At 41.2% G+C, this 19302-nt stretch overlaps 2 protein-coding genes and 1 pseudogene across 4 annotated transcripts in view; all 3 read right to left on the bottom strand.

Moving 5' to 3' along the window:
* Nucleotides 1-8158, bottom strand: part of LOC121967023 (protein MTSS 1-like) — a 78159-nt gene extending 70001 nt beyond the window's left edge. For both annotated transcript variants that reach the window (XM_088090862.1, XM_088090863.1), the window contains exon 1: nucleotides 7729-8158. In XM_088090862.1, coding sequence (XP_087946988.1) covers nucleotides 7729-7800 — 72 coding nt within the window. In that variant the 5' untranslated portion in view covers nucleotides 7801-8158. The remainder of the gene's footprint in view (nucleotides 1-7728) is intronic.
* A 2550-nt stretch (nucleotides 8159-10708) lies between these two features.
* Nucleotides 10709-13141, bottom strand: LOC121966516 (uncharacterized; annotated as a pseudogene). Its single transcript, XR_015779570.1, has 5 exons — nucleotides 12994-13141; nucleotides 12881-12924; nucleotides 12131-12797; nucleotides 10929-12100; nucleotides 10709-10775 (listed from the first exon to the last, which is right to left on the bottom strand). The product of XR_015779570.1 is annotated as an uncharacterized LOC121966516 (transcript).
* A 713-nt stretch (nucleotides 13142-13854) lies between these two features.
* Nucleotides 13855-19302, bottom strand: part of LOC121966372 (secretagogin-like) — a 7054-nt gene continuing 1606 nt past the window's right edge. Inside the window, exons 3-11 of the mRNA XM_088090851.1 lie at nucleotides 18862-18957; nucleotides 18097-18186; nucleotides 17619-17675; nucleotides 17117-17194; nucleotides 16978-17033; nucleotides 16827-16872; nucleotides 16107-16166; nucleotides 15902-15970; nucleotides 13855-15214 (exon numbers count right to left, since the gene is read on the bottom strand). Of these exons, the coding sequence (XP_087946977.1) occupies nucleotides 15089-15214; nucleotides 15902-15970; nucleotides 16107-16166; nucleotides 16827-16872; nucleotides 16978-17033; nucleotides 17117-17194; nucleotides 17619-17675; nucleotides 18097-18186; nucleotides 18862-18957 (678 nt within the window). The 3' untranslated portion in view covers nucleotides 13855-15088. The remainder of the gene's footprint in view (nucleotides 15215-15901; nucleotides 15971-16106; nucleotides 16167-16826; nucleotides 16873-16977; nucleotides 17034-17116; nucleotides 17195-17618; nucleotides 17676-18096; nucleotides 18187-18861; nucleotides 18958-19302) is intronic.

Below are 19302 nucleotides of genomic sequence, written 5' to 3'. Positions count from 1 at the left end.
CTCTTATTATTATTATGGAATATAATAATAATGATGATGATAGCTTAGATTTTATTGTGCATTTAAGAGACCAGTACCCACTAATTAAAATTAATAATAAAATAAAATAAAATTCTACCTTATTTATTGAGAGTTTTTTCTTTGGGTTAGTTTAACAGTTCCAAAAAAATATAAATTTGGTTTTATTTAAATTCAGTGTTCAAGATTAAGTTTAAGAATCAAACCTGCTCTTATGCATTTTCATTTTTTTTACACTCTATCCAAAATATTGTGATATCCATGTTCCAAGTTCTTCGATTCAGGTTCTGAAAATTTCATCTATCGTGACAGAAAACTGTCTCAGACGTGGCTCAAAATACAAAATAATGTCAGACAATAGTTCCTAAAAATAGAATACATAAAATAAGCTTCAAGAATACATATAACAGCTTCTTTTTTTAAAAAAAAAAATAGATTTCATTGATTTTAAATACTACAGCACAAAGTTCTCCACATACTCAAACACATGATGAAGGCATACCTACAAATAAATAAATAAAATAAATAACATACACAAAATAATAGCAACAACAATAACAATAATAATAGTAACAATGATAATTTGACAAGAACTAAAGTAGAAAAAAGGGAGAAATAAAAAAACTAAAAATTAATAAATGTAAAAAAGACAAAACAAAAAGAGGAAACAAAAGAAAAAGTAAACAGCCTTTGATGAGGTCAGTTTGAGAGGAATCTATCAGGTCAGTGTGTCGCTGCGATCAGACGCCCGATCGCGTCCGTCAGCCTCTGATTCGTTTCCAGCACACGCACACTAACGTAGTTTAGATCACGGCTGCTGATTTCTTCCTAAATTTCTCACGGCCTTCTACCCTTTTTTTTTTTTTTTTAAATCAAGCCAATTTGCCCAGATTTCAAAGGGTTAAATAATTTTGAAAGATGAATTTAAGTCAAATTAATACCAATTAAGGCCTTATTTTTAAATTAATTAATTCAATGCCTTTCAAGACTTTTCAAGGATAAACACGGTTTTAAATATAAACATCATAAAGAGTTCACAGATCCTCAGATTCACATCGTGAGCGTGCGCTGCAGCTCTGAGCCAGCAGACAGCGAGGAGACGGATCAATACCCCGATCCATACGCCCCGCCCCCCCGCACGTCCACAGGAAGCCAAAAACGAGCGCCCCCCCGGGCACGCTAATACAGTTTGGGTTCAGTGACACGTTTAACGGGAGACAGAAACACAGAGCGAGCCGAGCACTGCAGTGCGGCACTCAAAAAAACACACACACACACACACACACACACACACACACACACACACAGAGTGGAGGATCTGGGGTACGCTCCTAATGTCAGCGGGAGTCCCCTGAAGGTTTTTTGGGTGGGTGGGGCTTTTTTTTACTGCAGTGAAACATGTGAGGCTTCTTCACTCAGACTCAGAACTTAAAACTCAAATCAAATACTTCATTTAAAAAAATACTACAAAAATACTGAAATTAAAACGCACTTTAAAAAAAACAACTTTCACGTCTCGAGTGTGAAAACATTTTTGTCCCTCACATTTTGGACAGAGTCCCGTATACTTCAAATATCCGCAGGTGTTTTATGGTATTTTTTTATTTCTACATGTACTTAGATTTTTTTTTACATTAGTGGTACTCCGTATCTCTAAAAAATATTTGGATATCCATGTAACTTTTAACTGTCTGCTAACATCGTACTGCTTTTTATGTTAAAGAACGTGTTAAAGCTCCAGTATGTCGGATTTTGGGGGATTTTAGCAGAAATGATTTATTGGCAGTAACTTTACTGTGAAAGCAGTTCATTCAGTAATTTTGTATTTTAGTAGTTAATATTAGTTTAAAGGGGCCAGAACAGTGACAGTAAACACTGAAAATATGATTTGTCATCGAAAAAAACAAAACCTGCACTGAAAAATGAAACACTGACGTTGATATATTTGTATTTAAAAAGGTTGCACTAAAATGAAGATTTGGCGCTGAAGAAAGTTACACTGAAAAATAAAACGGATAAAACATAGCGAGCTGGAAACCCGGCGCTGCGTCTGTGTCACTGAAAAAACACAGACATGAAGAAAAAACACGAAGATTTAAATGGAAAAACTCTCAGAATTCATAAAATAACAAAATGAACCAGATAAAAAAGAAAACTGTATTTTTAAGACTATGTTTTATTTTTTTGGTTTAATTTTCTTCGGTGCCAAATCTTTATTTCAGTGCCGATACAACTTTTTCAAATAAAAATGTTTTCAACCTTTTTTCAGTTCAGGTTTTGTTTTCACTGACAAATTATATTTTCAATGACAGTGTTTACTATCACCGTTCTGCCCCCCCAAAAAATACAAGTACATAGCCTACGATATAGCCTTAAAATACTGGGATTTTATTTTGAAGCCATATCACCACGCTCTAATTTCAGGCTTTTCGAGGGACCGTTATGAGAGAAATAATTTCGGATAAACGTTCCCGTAGGAAGCTGCACGTTGTGGGCGTGGCTTTTTGTCATCATCTCTAACTCAAAACAAAAACACATCTCAGCCGGGCCGGGCCGGGCCGGGCCGGGCGTGTTCAGCCTTGCTCTGTTTTTGTGAGAGTGATGCTCGGCGTCGTCGCCTGGCTACCGTTGCTATGGTTACGCTGCTGCTGGTGCTGCAGCTGCAGAGGAGCTTCACACAGAGAGGGATATCTCGGGGAGGGGAGGGTCACACGTGCATACATCCTCACCCAAACACATACACACTCGCGCGCACACACACACACACACACACTTTCTGTGTCACATTTTGCTTTCTTTGTTTCTCTCTTTCATATTCAATATGCATATATTTGTTCTTCTTTTTCTCTTGCACACACACGTGTGCACACACACACACACAGATTCATTTTTCTCATGCTGTCGTTTCATCCTCTGCCCTTTATTACTCATTCATCACTCCCTCTCTGCTACCCTCTACATTTATACCCACATCTCATTACACACTCTCTCTCTCTCTCTGTCGAACACACACCGCGGCGAGGCGAGGCGAGGCGAGGGCAGGGCCGCTGCATCAATCAGTCACCGAGGACATAAATTGTCGCCGTGGCAACAACCGGAGGCAGCAGCAGGCCGCAGGTCCTTGAGGAATCCTCGGCCGTGTTTGCTCGGCTCTGTGAGCGACTGCGCGGGATTTAAACGGAGAAATCTCCCGTTTGTTTCTTCTTTATCTCTGATCCGCTCAGATAACAACACAAATCTGATCCTCACACTTCAGCTCACTGTTTTATCTGCCCGCAGAAAACCCCAGGAGACCACTGAATGTCTCTATCACACTTTATCTTCCTCCAGCGTCGAGGGGAGCGTCTCTGAAGGTCCTCAGGTGGACTCAGACCGGAGACGGTTAGTCCTAAAACCTCTCGGCTACGTCGACACGACGCTCAGCATCTTTGACTGTGTGAAGGGAAACTGTTGTTTCACTATGAGAATCGATTTTGTTATTTCTCATTTCTACATTTCCACACGACAATGACAATAATTCTGCCTATAAACACCTCCCTGTTTCACAAGTACAACAAGCCTCACGCAGCAATATCCTCGTAAATGTATCTTATTTTTCAAAATGATAATAATGATAATAACGATCCCTTCAAAACTCTACATGAACATGTTGAGGAAGTTTGGACCATTTCAGAAAATCTAGGACTGTGAGGGACTCATTGTTATTTATTGTAGTGGCCGAGTGCATTCAAGGATTTATGGGCATTTCTAGGATTTTGGGAAGTTTCTGGGATTCCAGAATATTTCAGCGATTTTAGAATATTTCAGGGAATTTAAGACATTTCTAGGACTTAAGGACACTTCCAGGATTTCAGGACATTTCTGGGATTTCAGAATATATCTATGATTTTAGGATGTTTCTAGGATTTGAGGACATTTCTAGAATTTGAGGATGCTTCAAGGATTTCGGGACATTTCTAGGATTTTAGGACTTTATGGACACTTTGAGGACTTCAGGACATATTTAGTATTTCAGGACCTTGCTAGGATTTGTGGAAATTTTTAGAATTTTTAAACATTTCTAGGATTTTAGGATGCATTTGGGATAATAAGACATTTCTAGGATCTCAGAATATTTCTAGGATTTTAGGACATTTCTAGAATTTAAAGACGCTTCAAGGGTTTTGGGAAATTTCTAGGACTTGGGGACATTTCTCGGATTTTTGGAGGTTGCTAGTATTTTTGGACATTTGTAGGGTTTTAGGACATTTCTGGGATTTTAGGACATTTCTGGGATTTTAGGACATTTCTGGGATTTTAGGACATTTCTGGGATTTTAGGACATTTCTGGGATTTTAGGACATTTCTGGGATTTTAGGACGTTTCCATTTGCCATAAAAACGTCCCATCAGTGGATTCCAGCTGTTTAAAGTTGACATCACACAGTAAACACAGAGAGACTGATGTCGGCGCAGAGTCGGAGCCGATAAACAGCCAAAAACAAACCACACAGAGTGACCCATTTGGCTCCGGAGCCGCCGCAGCAGCCCCGTCCGTGATGTTTCCATGACGATCCCCGCGCTGATACACAGCAGCCCGCCGAAAACAGAGCAGGATTATTTTAGCTCAGAGGTGATTAAGACGACGGCTCAGCCAAAGATAAATGGTGATTAGCATTCAGCTAATACACTCAGCGGCATTACTTTAAACCACACACGCACGCACGCACGCACGCACGCACGCACGCACGCACGCACACACACACACACACACACACACACACACACGCACACACACACACACACAATGACAAGGTTAAAAAGCTTCAACAGTTTTCTTTTAAGTCACCATCACAGCAGTTCTCACAGATGTCCCTCACAATACATCACAGCACGCTCTACTTCCTGCCCCCCCTGCGTCCACGCTCTGCTTCCTGCCCCCCACCCCCCCGCGTCCACGCTCTGCTTCCTGTCCCCCTGCGTCCTCTCACAGGAAGGACGTCTCACGTCTGTTCTGGGGAATCGTCCCATGTCGCCTCACGTCCGTCACTTTTTATCTACAGACTCATTGTTAGCTGGAAGCTGCTGGTTTCAGAGCAGGTTTGAGACATTTGTGTTCAAAAAACCTAAAAATTTACACGTTAAATGTCTGAGATATTTAACATGCAGAGCGTCAAGTGTCAGACTGTCAAAAAATAACATTTCAATCAGTCAGTCTGGAATTATGATTCATTTTGGCTCATTTAACGGCATCATTAACCCCTGCTGAGTCCGACACAACACACAGCGGGGACACTGGACCTGCTGAGGGGACAGGAGGTCAGGGGACAGGAGGTCAGGGGACAGGAGGTCAGGGGACAGTTACAGCAGCTCTGAACATGTTTCTGGGATTTTAGGACAACTGTGAAAGTAACTACAGATTAAGCAACAAGATGATTATTTTAATGGTTTGAAACGTGAGCAAACTGGCTTGAAAACAGTATCTGATATTTACTGTATTTTAGTATAAAGTAGCTGTATTTTATCATATTCAATGTATAAAAGCATTGAAAAGTAATGTATAAGTAAATACACTTAAAATAAAGGTTTTCTTTACAGCTTAAAGGTTTTAACCCCTCGGGGACTGTTTGGTGCATTTTGAGTGCTTTTCATTCTTCTTTTTTATAATTTTGCTGTGTTCATGCATGTGGCAGACATCGCTCGTTTCTGTTCCATTTCTTTTGTTAATTTCTTGTACTTATCTTTTTTCTTAAATAATTGCTAATTGCTGTCTTCCCATGTTTGTGAAAGATTTTAAGTATATTGAAAATAATTTTTGGATTTTTTCCTTCTAAAAACACAGTGGCATCATGACAAAAACCTGACATTTAAAGGATAAAATTCCTATAATTAATGAATATTTGATATTCATGGTTAGGACTAAGATTGCTTTTAAAAAAAGAACTTGAAATGTAATTTTTTAGCACTTTTTCAGGTTCTTGTTTGTTTCCGTTTTGTTAATTCTGTGCTCTTGTTATTGCTCATTGCTTTCTATGTGACTAATATTTTTTTTAAAAAATCAACTCAATGAAAGAAGAAAATACTAATAATGTGTGAGAGAGACAGCGTAAGCGTTTGAAGACAGTTACCAGCAGCAGACTGGAGTGTCCTCGGCAGAGACACAGAGACACGGAGACGTCTCTCCGCCCACACAGGTCGCTCGGACATCAGGCAGCCGCGTCTCATTTCATTTAGACGCGTCAGTCAGCAAACAAAGACCAAAATAAGACCCCTGATGTTTCTCCACCGACTGTTGTTAACCCTTTAAAACGGTTAACTGAAACACAACGCCTGGGTGAACGTGCAAATTTTAGTCCCGTTAAACAGCGAAACGTGATGACCTGTTGACACAAACTGACATCCATCTTTACCCAAACTGCTCAAACGTTAATTCGAAATAGTCTGCACCAAGTTTGAGGAGAGATTTTAAAAAGAAGAATCCTCCGAACACACACGCATGCACACACAGAAAGACACACTGGTCTGGTGCAGAGCCGTGTGCACAGCTCTGCTCTACTGGCAAAGGGAAAGGACATATTTAGCAGATTCACCCGCGTTTAAAAAATCTGCGTACATGCACTAATTTTGGTGAAAAGGCGTAGAAATTTAGGTGAAAACTAAAACAATCAGCCCAAAATCTTGTGGCCTTTGGACGCAAGAAACAATCAAAAACTGTGGACGTCCACCAGCCACTGAAACAACTAACTGACCCAAAGTGAATAAGACGTGTGGACAAACACTGGAGAGACACTGAATCTGACATAGACAAAAAGTCCAAAATATCATCATGTATCATCTGATATTAAACTGATGTGTCTGTGCATTGGGACACACCAGCATGTCCTCATGTCTTTAAAGATTAAAACAGGGCTGAGTGATTCAGACAAAATCTAACATTACAACAGGTTTGACTAAATACCACGATGTGTTGGGACAATATTGTAGTATTACTAACTATTGGTGCTTTAACAAACTATTATCAGTGTCTCTGTCTCCTTCTCTGTGTCTCTCTGTTTGTCCCTGTGTGTCTCGGCAATATGTCTGTCTCTGTCTATGTGTGTCTCTGTGTCTAAGCAGCCTGTCTGTATCTGTCTCTGTCTCTGTGTCTTAGCAGTCTTTATTTATCTGTGTCTCCAGCAGTCGGTGAGTCTCCAATTGTCTCTGTATGTCTCTTTCCATGTTTCTGTGTCTCCAGCAGTCTGTATGTCTCTGTGTGTCTCTGTCTCTCCAACAGTCTGTCTGTCTCTGTGAGTCTCTGAGTGCCTCTGTCTGTCTCTCTGCATCTCTGTGTCTCCAGCAGTCTGCAGTCTCTGTGTCTCCAGCAGTCTGTTTGTCTCTGTGCATCTCTGTGTCTTCAGCAATCTGCAGTCTCTGTGTCTCCAGCAGTCTGCATGTCTCTGTGCATCTCTGTGTCTCCAGCAGTCTGTCTGTCTCTGTCTGCAGTTTTACATGCTGGCGTCTTATTTTTTTGCATGAAGCTGCAGGCTGAACATAAAAGACCTGAACACACCCACCTTAGTCCCCCCCTCCTGTCCTCCTGTCCTCCTGCCATCCTGTCCCCCTTCCCCTCCTGTCCCCCCTCCACTATTTGCAAAGATACGTAATGACAGAAAATGAGACAAAATGTCTTCTTTGTGTTTGAAGCAACAGGATGAGCAGAGTGTCTCCAGGTGATAAATGTCGGTCCTCTTACCTTCATGTCTCCGATGACGGTCTGGAAAAGTCCCCCCAGCGCGCTGCACTCCCTGTCCATCACCGCCTCCATCTTCAGCTGTTGAGCGGAAACCAGCGGGTCAGTGGGAGCGGCAGGAGTCCATGCAGGAGGCGGCAGGAAGCGGATCAGTTCACGGGAGGAGCAGGTGAGGCGTCTCGGTGCTGCTGGAGCTCAGGCTCGGGGTGAGGCTGCGGGGTTTCCCCGGCTAAAGGTGCGCAGGAGGCGGACACAGACGGCGGCAGAGCCCGGGGTCACTGAGCTCTCGGGGCGGACAGGTCCCATGATGTTTGCGGGAGGACGCTCATGTTGGAGGACAACAGGAAACACCAAGACAAGTTGACACACGGGTGCTGCTCGAGCCGCTGCTGCACGAGCTCTGCTCAAACACAGACGCTGCACGGAGGCGCGCTGGGAGAGACGGGAACGCGCGTCCGCCTGGCCCCGCCCTCAGCTGAGGAAGCGTTTTTTTTTGTTTTTTGCTAATGGAAAAAAATCATTAGAAAATAAGATAAAATAAAAAATAAAGCCATGGACAAAAATAAATACATTATCCTTAAAACGCAAAAAGACAAGACCACTTTTGATGGTCATGATATTATTATTATTATTATTATTATTATTATTATTATTATTATTATTATTATTATTATTATTATTATTATTATCATTAACAACAACAATAATAACACCAACAACAACAAAATCTAAGATAGAAAAGGACCAAAATAAATTAAAAAACAACACCAATGGTATTAAATATATATATACTTCGGAAAAGAAAAGACCACTTAAATTAATTGATGGGGAAAAATAAAATTAATAAGAATAATATAACGGCATATCTTTAAATTTTCTAAAACAAGAAATATAACAATTGGGACACAACAACAAAAACAAGAGATGGAAACCAGATACATTTTTTAAATTAATTCTTAACTGACTTGTTGATTTATAACAATATTTGTATAATTGCAATGTATTATTGTTACATTATTATTATTATTATTATTATTATTATTATTATTTCTACAGGCTGGGTGAGTCCTAGTCTTTGCTGTCAGCTCAGATATTTAAAACTACATCGCCACCTAGTGAGTATTTCACTGAACTGTAACAGTAATAGATGAAAAAGTAGTTTGCAGTCCAGTGACACACCAACAGGTGAGTGTCCACATTCAACAAGAGCCTAAAAAACCTACAAAAAACAGACATCACAACTATTTAACTATTTAAGTATAAAAGTAATTAAATTAAATCATGAGCTGATGGGAGTTGTAGTCTTTGTTTGTAAAATCTGCTCATTCTCTACAGTATGTATTTTATTTTATTTCGTGTATATTAATATTATTATTAATAATAATAATATTAATGATATTAAGAATGTTATTTATCTGTTGTATTTTTATTGAATATTTACATTCAAAACTCGCACATTTGAGACTGACACTACTTTACATCTTTCTCTTTTAGAGGCCAAATATACCCATATTGATTTAACCCTTTGAAAGCTGGGACGACAGTTTTCTTGAGCTGCTTTCATACACCTTTCACACCTTTGAACCTTGGGTAAGTTGGTGGGAGGATTTCTTTCAAAAACAGCTAAGAGCAACTTGGTAAGAAATGTGTCACAAATTGCAAGAATTTAGTAGATTTAGAAAATTTTTAAATACACGGGGAATTAATTTTGAATTATGTTACATTATTTTTAATCTTTTCCAGGTCAATGTTTTTTAATTTTCTAAATTTTTAATTTGATTTATTTTTAGTAATTTTCAGGTAATTTTCTTAGACTTACTAGTTTTTGGTGGTTAAACAATCAGCCCCACCAAATTAAAGCAAACTTTAAATGAATAATTTTTCTACCAAAATGTAACAAATAAAATATTTGTTAAAATCTTTGAAACTTAAAGACAGAAGCAGCTCTGAAAAGTTTTAGAGGTAGGCCGAGGGAAAACCTGCAGACTTTTGGCCCCTCACTGCAGCGCTGCAGGCTGGACGGGGGCCGGGGGGGGGGCGACGGTTTACTGGAGGCTGATCTGGGATCAGATGGTGAAGCTGGCAGAGCCTCAAACAGGCAGAGCTGCAGAGTGTCATTTTAACCACACACAGTCACTGCTTAATGACAGGGAGCAGCACACACACACACACACAGCTGACTGTCATTATCTCCCCAAACAGGAGAAGACTAAACTAATAACAGCAATCAGAGGAGGAGGAGAGACGAGGAGCTGGAGACTCATGATCCACATGGTGATAAATCCACTTCAGAAGGTTTTTAGGAGTCTCATGAGGCTTTTGACATCACCCGAGTCTTGATTTTTATCACAGTCACATCAAAAAGACACAGCAAAGAAACAGCATGAAGAAAAAAGTTTAAGAAATCAGCTCAGTCACCAGCAGAAAACATTGTTTTTTGTAATTTTTTTCTTCCTCCCTCTGATTTGATTGAGTTTGTTTTTTGCTGTTGTCTGTGCATTTTGTGTCTTATATTCTATAAAATCAAGATGTTTTAAGAAAATGTTGGTATAGTACATTTCTGCAAACCACAACTCTATTACAGCTCAAGTTTGACATTAAAGCAGTTTTAGTACACCAAGTGAGCAACTTTTAACCCTTTGAATGCAGATGCCTTCACTGGCTTTAATTCTTTTTTTTTTTTAAGAAATGAATTTTAAATGTGCACCAATTCTAGGTTTCCTTTTGTTAAATTCTCTTAACTTGTTTAACATTTTTTAGGCCTATGTTGAGGCCATTTGTTAAGTTATTTTAAAAACATTGAAAAGGCAGCAGGGAGTATGAGTAAACATTTCTCAGGCTCCAAAGGGTTAATTGTTAATAACTTCTGTCCTAGAGTTTAATTTAGCATCTGAGCAGATACAACACAGGTCAGTGCACAAAAAATGAGAAATGAAAATGAGCAAAGTCAAACAGCTGAAGTCAAGAGATCGAAGTGACAGAATGAAGCTCAAAGACTTTTATTGAATTTCACATTGAAAGTTGAGACGGACTTCCAGAAGGTCAGGAACCTGAGAACAGAAACAAAGTCTGTGACGCATTCATGTACGCTTCAGCAAAGACTACAAACCATTACAAAGCCATTTTAAACAGAAGTCCTTCACCCTCACTTTAGCAAGAAAACCAAAAGCACCAAAGGAGTTAAAACGCTTGAATCAACTCACCGGTCGGTGTCAGTGATTTCTGTACACTGGGACCAGCGGCTGCTTCCAGCTGGGATGGTACGAGGACAAAGCTGGAATACGTCTTGAACTTCGTGGATAAACATTCACTGAGTCAGTGGGCCGAGAATCAGAGACGATACCAGGAAAGTCCCACATGGCAGCTTTGCTTTGAGGAACCCAAGACCTGGACGGGTAACTGGGCTGCGGCTGGGGCTTGGACGGGTAACTGGGCTGCGGCTGGGGCTTGGACGGGTAACTGGGCTGCGGCTGGGGCTTGGACGGGTAACTGGGCTGCGGCTGGGGCTTGGACGGGTAACTGGGCTGCGGCTGGGGCTTGACGGGTAACTGGGCTGCGGCTGGGGCTTGGACGGGTAACTGGGCTGCGGCTGGGGCTTGGACGGGTAACTGGGCTGCGGCTGGGGCTTGGACGGGTAACTGGGCTGCGGCTGGGGCTTGGACGGGTAACTGGGCTGCGGCTGGGGCTTGGACGGGTAACTGGGCTGCGGCTGGGGCTTGGACGGGTAACTGGGCTGCGGCTGGGGCTTGGACGGGTAACTGGGCTGCGGCACAGGCTTGGACGGGTAACTGGGCTGCGGCACAGGCTTGGACGGGTAACTGGGCTGCGGCACAGGCTTGGACGGGTAACTGGGCTGCGGCACAGGCTTGGACGGTAACTGGGCTGCGGCACAGGCTTGGACGGGTAACTGGGCTGCGGCACAGGCTTGGACGGGTAACTGGGCTGCGGCACAGGCTTGGACGGGTAACTGGGCTGCGGCACAGGCTTGGACGGGTAACTGGGCTGCGGCACAGGCTTGGACGGGTAACTGGGCTGCGGCTGGGGCTTGGACGGGTAACTGGGCTGCGGCTGGGGCTTGGACGGGTAACTGGGCTGCGGCACAGGCTTGGACGGGTAACTGGGCTGCGGCACAGGCTTGGACGGGTAACTGGGCTGCGGCACAGGCTTGGACGGGTAACTGGGCTGCGGCACAGGCTTGGACGGGTAACTGGGCTGCGGCACAGGCTTGGACGGGTAACTGGGCTGCGGCACCGGCTTGGACGGGTAACTGGGCTGCGGCACAGGCTTGGACGGGTAACTGGGCTGCGGCACAGGCTTGGACGGGTAACTGGGCTGCGGCACAGGCTTGGACGGGTAACTGGGCTGCGGCACAGGCCTGGACGGAGTAACTGGGCTGCGGCACCGCTTGGACGGGTAACTGGGCTGCGGCACCGGCTTGGACGGGTAACTGGGCTGCGGCACCGGCTTGGACGGGTAACTGGGCTGCGGCACCGGCTTGGACGGGTAACTGGGCTGCGGCACCGGCTTGGACGGGTAACTGGGCTGCGGCACAGGCTTGGACGGGTAACTGGGCTGCGGCACAGGCTTGGACGGGTAACTGGGCTTTGATGGGTTAACATAGTCTAGCTTAATTTGGTGGCGAGACTGCATGTCAATTCCAGGACTTGAAGAGACACCCGTCCCAACACTTCCTTTGTTCTGGAGAAACGGGAACTCCCACATGCCGGCTTTGGTCTGGGGGACACCCTGTGAACTCGGGTTTGTCTGAGGTGGTTGCGGGTTTGGTCTGGGTTTCTGAATGATCGGTGGACGCGGCCTGTAAGTGGAAACACTTCTTTCTGGACTGTAACCATCTACTCGCCAACCCTGAGGACCGCTGTAACCTCCTTCACTCTGTGCAGCCGGCTTCAGGTCTGCAGACGAACCACCTTCAGTGAAACTGGATCCAGATCCCACCAGAAACCCTCCAGGCTGAGCAGAGCTCGCTTCACCAGAGGGAGCAGGTTTGAAGCTTCTTGGATAATTAAAGTAAGCTTTAATGTTATTGGAGCCTCCACTTCTGTAGCTGAGAGCTGCAAAGACATTTCAAAGGTGAGTCTGGTGGAAAAAAAAAAAAAAAAAAAAAGACTAAACTGAACAGTTTCTGAACTCTTACCTTCTGCATGCTGCCCGAAAACCAGCAGTGACAGCAGGAGCACTCTGAAAAAAAACATAATGTGAGCAAACCACAGTCATACAAAAATAAAGCTACAGAAATAAAGACCTTACCTCACACAAAATCCAGCAGACATTTTTTGTTTTGGAGCCAAACAGCCTGCAGAAAGCACGCTGCAAAAAACCACCAAACGCAGAAACTTCTGTTTCAGCTTCCTGACTGCAGCAGCGACTGAGGCCTTCTTAAACTGTCCGATCGACCAATCAGAGCTCACGATGATGAAGTGATTGAAATCAGCTTTGGATGTCTGACGACCCGCGCAGGTGTTTGCACCTCAGCTGATTTCACACATTTCACTTGAGCCAACCAACAAACTTTACCTGTCTGCGAGACAAATGTCCCCTTATTAGAGAAAAAAGACAAATGTCCCCTTATTAGAGACAAGAGCTAAGGTTTCCACTTTGTGCTAAATACAACACAAACAGAAACCTTGTTGCTCTCTTGTATCTCCAAAAATGACTATCATTATTATTATTATGTTTCCTGGATTTTTTAAAGATCAACTTGACGTATTTCAGTTTTTAAGGATTTTTCTGAATATTATATTTCAATATTACTATGATATTTAGACACAGCTAAGTTGCAAATTTTGTTTATTCACTTTTGATGAGGTAAGAACTTTTTTGTAGGTGATTTAAAGACAAAAAAATGTGAAAATAAAGGATATTGTAAAAAAAAAAGAAGGCTAATATCTAAATAAATAAAAATGCAGAAGATAAATAATAATAGAACCACTGTATGTTAATATACAAAATATGTTTTATTTACCCAGATGAAAAAAAAACATATTTTATGTTACTGCTGATGATTTTTTTTTACTGACTTCTTCAACTCCAGGCAGCAGTTTATTTTAAAAAACTGCAGTTTTTGTTGCAAACTTGTGTCGGAGAAAAAAGACACAGCTGACAAAGATTTAACAGATTTTATTGACGATCATTTAGGTTACTGGTTTCACAATAATGCGTCTTTTTCATCGTGCTGATTTGTGTTTCCTCTGTCCTCCTGTGACTGTATCCGGAGCTTTATGTGGTTTTTAGGGACCGTTTGTTATTTATGAGAGGGCTGGTGGTGGAAAAAGGGGGAGGCAGTGAGGAGGGACTTCTGGGAAAGGCGTACGACTTTAAATGGCTGTATGTTATATTTATTTTACTGCCGATTTTTAAAGACGGCACGTTTTCTTTAAAAAAAATGTAGGCAATTCTTTTGTTTTTGAAATTTTGGGCAGTTTTTCGCTGAGATTCTCATCCAGCACCTTCAGCTCCTCTCTTCTCACGTGTCCTCCTCGCCTCGTCCTCCGTCTCTCCCGAGTGGGACTGAGAGGCAGGAGACACATTAACATGATGAAACACACCTGCAGTCACGCAAACACGGATCATAAATCACCACATTACAAAAGAGCAGCATGCAGGCCTAAAAAGCAGCAACTAATCGTTTTTGAAATATATTTAAATCATGGCAGCATAAATTCACAATCAAAACACATTATTTGAAGATCTGCTGAGAAATTTTAAAACAGAAAAATATATAAATTTATAGAGATGCACTGCGTCATATTAATTACACCAACATGTGAGACAGCGAGGGAGGACACACGTCCAGACGTGAGGACGGAAGAGAAAAACATTCACATCAAAAGTGAAAAAAGCCAAAGAAATGACAAATTTAACCCTTTGAGACTTTACCTAATTGGCTTGATGTCGTTCAAAAACAGGTAAAATTCAGTGAGCAGCTCATGAAGAAATGACCTAAAAAAATGACCCAAAAAAATTGGATAAGTATAAGAAAGTTACCCAAAAAATAAAATAAAAAAAAAAGTACCCCAAAAGTGCTTAAAAATAATAGTAAATATGTAATTGATTAAATAAATATAATTGTGATAAATATTAATATATATTTTGGGATATTTTCCCCTAGTGTCTTTGATAAAATCATTTTCCAAATCTATTCATTTCTTGCAATTTGCAGAACAGTTCTTGTAAAGTTGCTCGGCGCTTTTTTTTCCTGTTTTCAAATGAAATCAAAGCAATATGCTCAGTTTCTGAAGTTTTAAATATTTTAAATAGCTTTAATACGGCACATGAAAAGTGATGTTGGTGCAGGTTTCGAAGGGTTAACGGAGGACCGAGAGGAGCGCGTGAATGTTGTCCGTTAGCTGAGTTTGAGACCGAGGCAGAGAGCCAGCTCGTTCTTCTGGATCTTTCCGTCCCCGTTGATGTCGCAGTGACCCATCAGGGCTTTCCTGAACTTGTCCAGGTCTGTGCCGCTGATGCTGGGCTGCAGGACAGGGTCGGGGTCAAAGGTCAAAGGTCACAAGCATTCTGCGACCTGAGAGAATTGATCTTGTTTCTTGTGAAAATAAAGAGGAAAAGGCAACGAGCAACTTGACAAGAAATGTGCCGCAAACTGCATAAAATTAGTGAAAAGTGACAGAAAATGACTTGAAAGAAATATCGAAGGAAAACGATATTAATATTTACCAAACAGATCTGATGAGCCATGATTTCATTTCAGTCGAGAACGATCCATCGAATATCTCCTATGACAGTCTGACAATCTCTGATAATCTGTTTCTGTCGACTAACAAACGACTGATAAAGTGTTGTTCAGCTAAAACTAAGAGCTAAATCCTGTTCCCAAAAATAAAATTAAAAAAATAAAAGAAAGAAAATTAGCTGTGGGGAGATAATCAGGTATTATCCCAAACAATAAAGAAATAGGGATAATGCCTGGAAAACTATATTCTTAATTGTCTTTTTAATCAATTTTAGATTTCAGATTTTCAGGTCATTTTCTTGTAACTTTTTTTTTCTTGCTAAATTTTCATTCTTTGTTAAGTTGCTCGTTGTCTCCTCCCATGTTTTTTGGAAGAAACCAAGCTAATGTGTTCAGGTTTTTAAGGGTTAAATGCACGTGTCAGCTCTGCGTATGCAGATATATGAAGATAGATGAAACGTGTTTCACCTTCACCAGCTCCATCATGTCTTTGACGAATCCGTCCACCTCAGGACCCTCCAGCGCGCCCGTCTTACTCTGCAAACACAAAGACACGCAGCAAAACCTCAGAGTCCTCAGGGGGGCGGGAACGCGCCCAACGAAGGTTTATTAAAATTCAAGAGTTATTTTATGGTTTATTTTTGGACTGTCAGAAACAAACAGTCAAACTTACGACATCATAGTGAGCAAAAATCTTCTCAAAGTCTCTCTTCCTGTCCTCCTGACTGCAAGCCTGACAGCAAACACAACAAACCGATGATCCAGCACAGAGTTCAGCCTTTAAATATTCACCCAAAACATTCAGAGCAACTGCAGAAAAACCAAACCCGCTCAGTGCCGCGCACAGACGTTTCTGAGGACGGGTGCTTAACCAAAACAAAGCTAACTTTTTGCAAAGTGCACGCTCAAAAAGCCCAGCGCGTCTGCACGATGACAACTTTAATGCAGTTTTCAGATTTGTGCCATCACGTTAAAGAACTAAAACACATCTGCCCGTCTGATTCTTGCCGCATCTTGACCATCTCTCCTGCGGTGTTTTCCTCCCGTTTTTGCCTTAATTTTTATTTTACAATCAGTGTTTATTGATGTATTTAATTATTTCAGCGAGTTAGGTTTGAACATTTTTGTGGCTTATATGCGTTTTCTGTACATTGTTTGTTACTATCAAATTTTATCTTAAAAATGACATTTTTAAGAACTTAAGTATGAAATTGGAAAAAGAAGTGATTTTTTTCTTTTTCAAATAGGAAACGTATTTAGTGAAAGCACAGATGTTTGGGATCCATCTGAGCATCAGACTGAATTCACCGCAGACAGAAACAGGGAGGTGAAATTAAGCTCAAATTTCAAATAAAAAAAGAAGAAAACTCGTTAATAAACTTTTCAAACTTACGTCCATCTTAAACTTCAGTAGGAAGTTTTCTTTCAGGGCCAAAATTCTTGAGACAAGAAACAATATCAGAGTCAGAGACGTCAGTAAAATGATGTATTTTCTTCAGCAGGAATCGTCCACTTTCTCCTCTGCGTCACGTGATCAACTTTACCTGGCGAGGTCGTTCAGGTCCAGCCGTCCGTCTCTGTTTTTATCAAACATCTTCATCTGCAGGACGAAAACACCAAAGTCAGATTAATCCGTCCACAAGAGGACGATGTCTCAGCGGACGGATGTCTCCGCAGAGTTACCATGGTGTCCGTGTACGCCTGCAGCTTCTCAGGGCTGACGGACTTCCTGTGCTGGAGGAAGAGGTCCTGAAGGAAGCCCTGAAGGGACAAAAAAGACGCACAAACATGCTCCAGGTCAATGCTCCAAAACAGGCAACAGCAAAATGGCATAGGCGAGAAATCAGCAGATTCAGAGAATTATTTTTCAAAAGGATAGAGGAAAAAAAAACAGGGATTTTTTTTTTGTAATATTATAAATAAATAATATTACAAAAAATAAAAAATAATAATTATAAATAAAAATTATTTTACAAAACAATTATAATTTATTATTAAAGTTATTTGTTTGTTGTAGGTTTGATTTTTGTGCTCATTTCTTTCTTTTTTTTTTTACAAATTTCTTTTTTATTTCTGGCTTGTTGCCTTCCTGCCACAAAGAAAGACAGAAATCAGGCCAAGTTTGAGCTTAAAATTGAAATTAGCTTAAAATTTGTCTTTTTTGGTTGGTGAACTCGGCCGTTACCTTGAGCTCGATGGCTGAGATGTAGCCGCTGCTGTCCGTGTCATAACTTCTCCAGATCTGAAAGACAGAACAGAAAATAAAATAAATATGATGTGAAGAGTGAGCCGAGCCACTTTAATATTCACCAAAACTGTCGATATTTTGCGATTTTTAAACGTATCTGCTCTCTCAAAACAGTGCTAAAGTTAAAAGTTTGCCTGTTAAATTATATTTTATGATATTTTATTGCTTATGTGGCAGTTTCGGTCTGATGGAGGCACTGCTGGGTACGATCACAAAAAACATTTAAAAAAAAAATTTTAATCCAAATATTCAGACAAATTTTGTAAAATTGTTGATAACTCAGGCATATTAATATCTTGGTGTTCAAAATGATAATTAGAGTTTAAGAGCTGGTAATTAACATTGTGTCCTCTGTGTCTTTTCTTGAATTCAAACCCTGAGCATCCTCCGTCATTCGTTGACCTTTGACCCTCACCCTCATGAACTCCACGCTGTTGTCGAGCGGCGTCTCTCTGCGAAACAGAAGCAGGAAGTTCTCCTCCTCTGGCAGCATGATGGCGGCCAGCTGGAGGACAGAAAAAAAATATATCGTCAACTGAAAAAAAAAAAGAAAAAATAAGAAATTGCAAAAAATTAAGAAAAACATGCCCCACATTTTAACAACTCACCAAAAATGAAAAAAAAAAAGAAAATTTTGTAAGTAAATTTTAAAGAAAAGAAAAAAGTCTAAAAAAATTAAATATAGGACACAGCCATTGAAAGTTATATGTCCTTTCCCGGGCCAAAATAAAAAACAGAAGTCTGACCCCGGTGCTTAAAGTCTCATAAACAAAGAGCTAATAATGAAGATTTACAGAAAAAAATCGCCCAAAATAAGCCCCAAGTTTTAGGTCACCAAAAAATTCAATAGAAAAATTGCAAAAAAAAATGTCAAAAAAGTCAGCAGCTTCTGACCTGAGCTGAGAACGAAATCTCCCCAAACTCTAAAAAAATCAAAACACGGACCCACTGCTCTGTGTCGCTCCTGCAGGGACCGACAGTCTGAAAACACGCAGATTTGTCTGCAGCTGAGAGCAGCTGAGAGCAGTCGAGTGCAGCCGAGCGCAGCCGAGAGCAGCTGAGAGCAGCCGAGAGCAGCTGAGAGCAGTCGAGTGCAGCCGAGAGCAGCCGAGAGCAGCCGAGCGCAGCCGAGAGCAGCCGAGAGCAGCCGAGTGCAGCCGAGAGCAGCAGGTGATCGTACCTCTTGAATCTGCAGACGTCCTTCAGCTGCAGCGTCATAAGCAGACGCGAATCTGTCCCTCAGTCGTCTCATTTTGTCCTCGTTTATCTCGTCCCTCTGAAAACGACATGGACTTCATTGTTGTTAAAACTGACCGCTGATTGGACGTGTCAGTGGAGTTTGATACTTCAGCACAAATACCAGAAAAAAAAACGTTGGCGTTGTATGTTTCTGCAAACCATGGATATTTTATATTTCTGTTACTGTGCCATAATCCAAGTGTCATCTGTTCATTAGTTTTTCAAAATAAAACCAAAAATAAAAACTTGAAATTGGTCTTGCAGATTACATTTTGTCGAATACCTTTATGTCCTAAGATTCGTATTTTTGACAGACAGCTGTTCTGTGTCCATTAGAGAAATTTATTTAATTCATCAATTTATATCCCCTGACTGATGCTGC

This window comes from Plectropomus leopardus, chromosome 17 (genome assembly GCF_026936395.1).
Source record: "Plectropomus leopardus strain MGB_pleo_1.0 chromosome 17, ASM2693639v1, whole genome shotgun sequence".
Classification (NCBI taxonomy): Eukaryota; Metazoa; Chordata; class Actinopteri; order Perciformes; family Serranidae; genus Plectropomus; species Plectropomus leopardus.
This window is presented reverse-complemented; position numbering and strand designations above follow the sequence as displayed.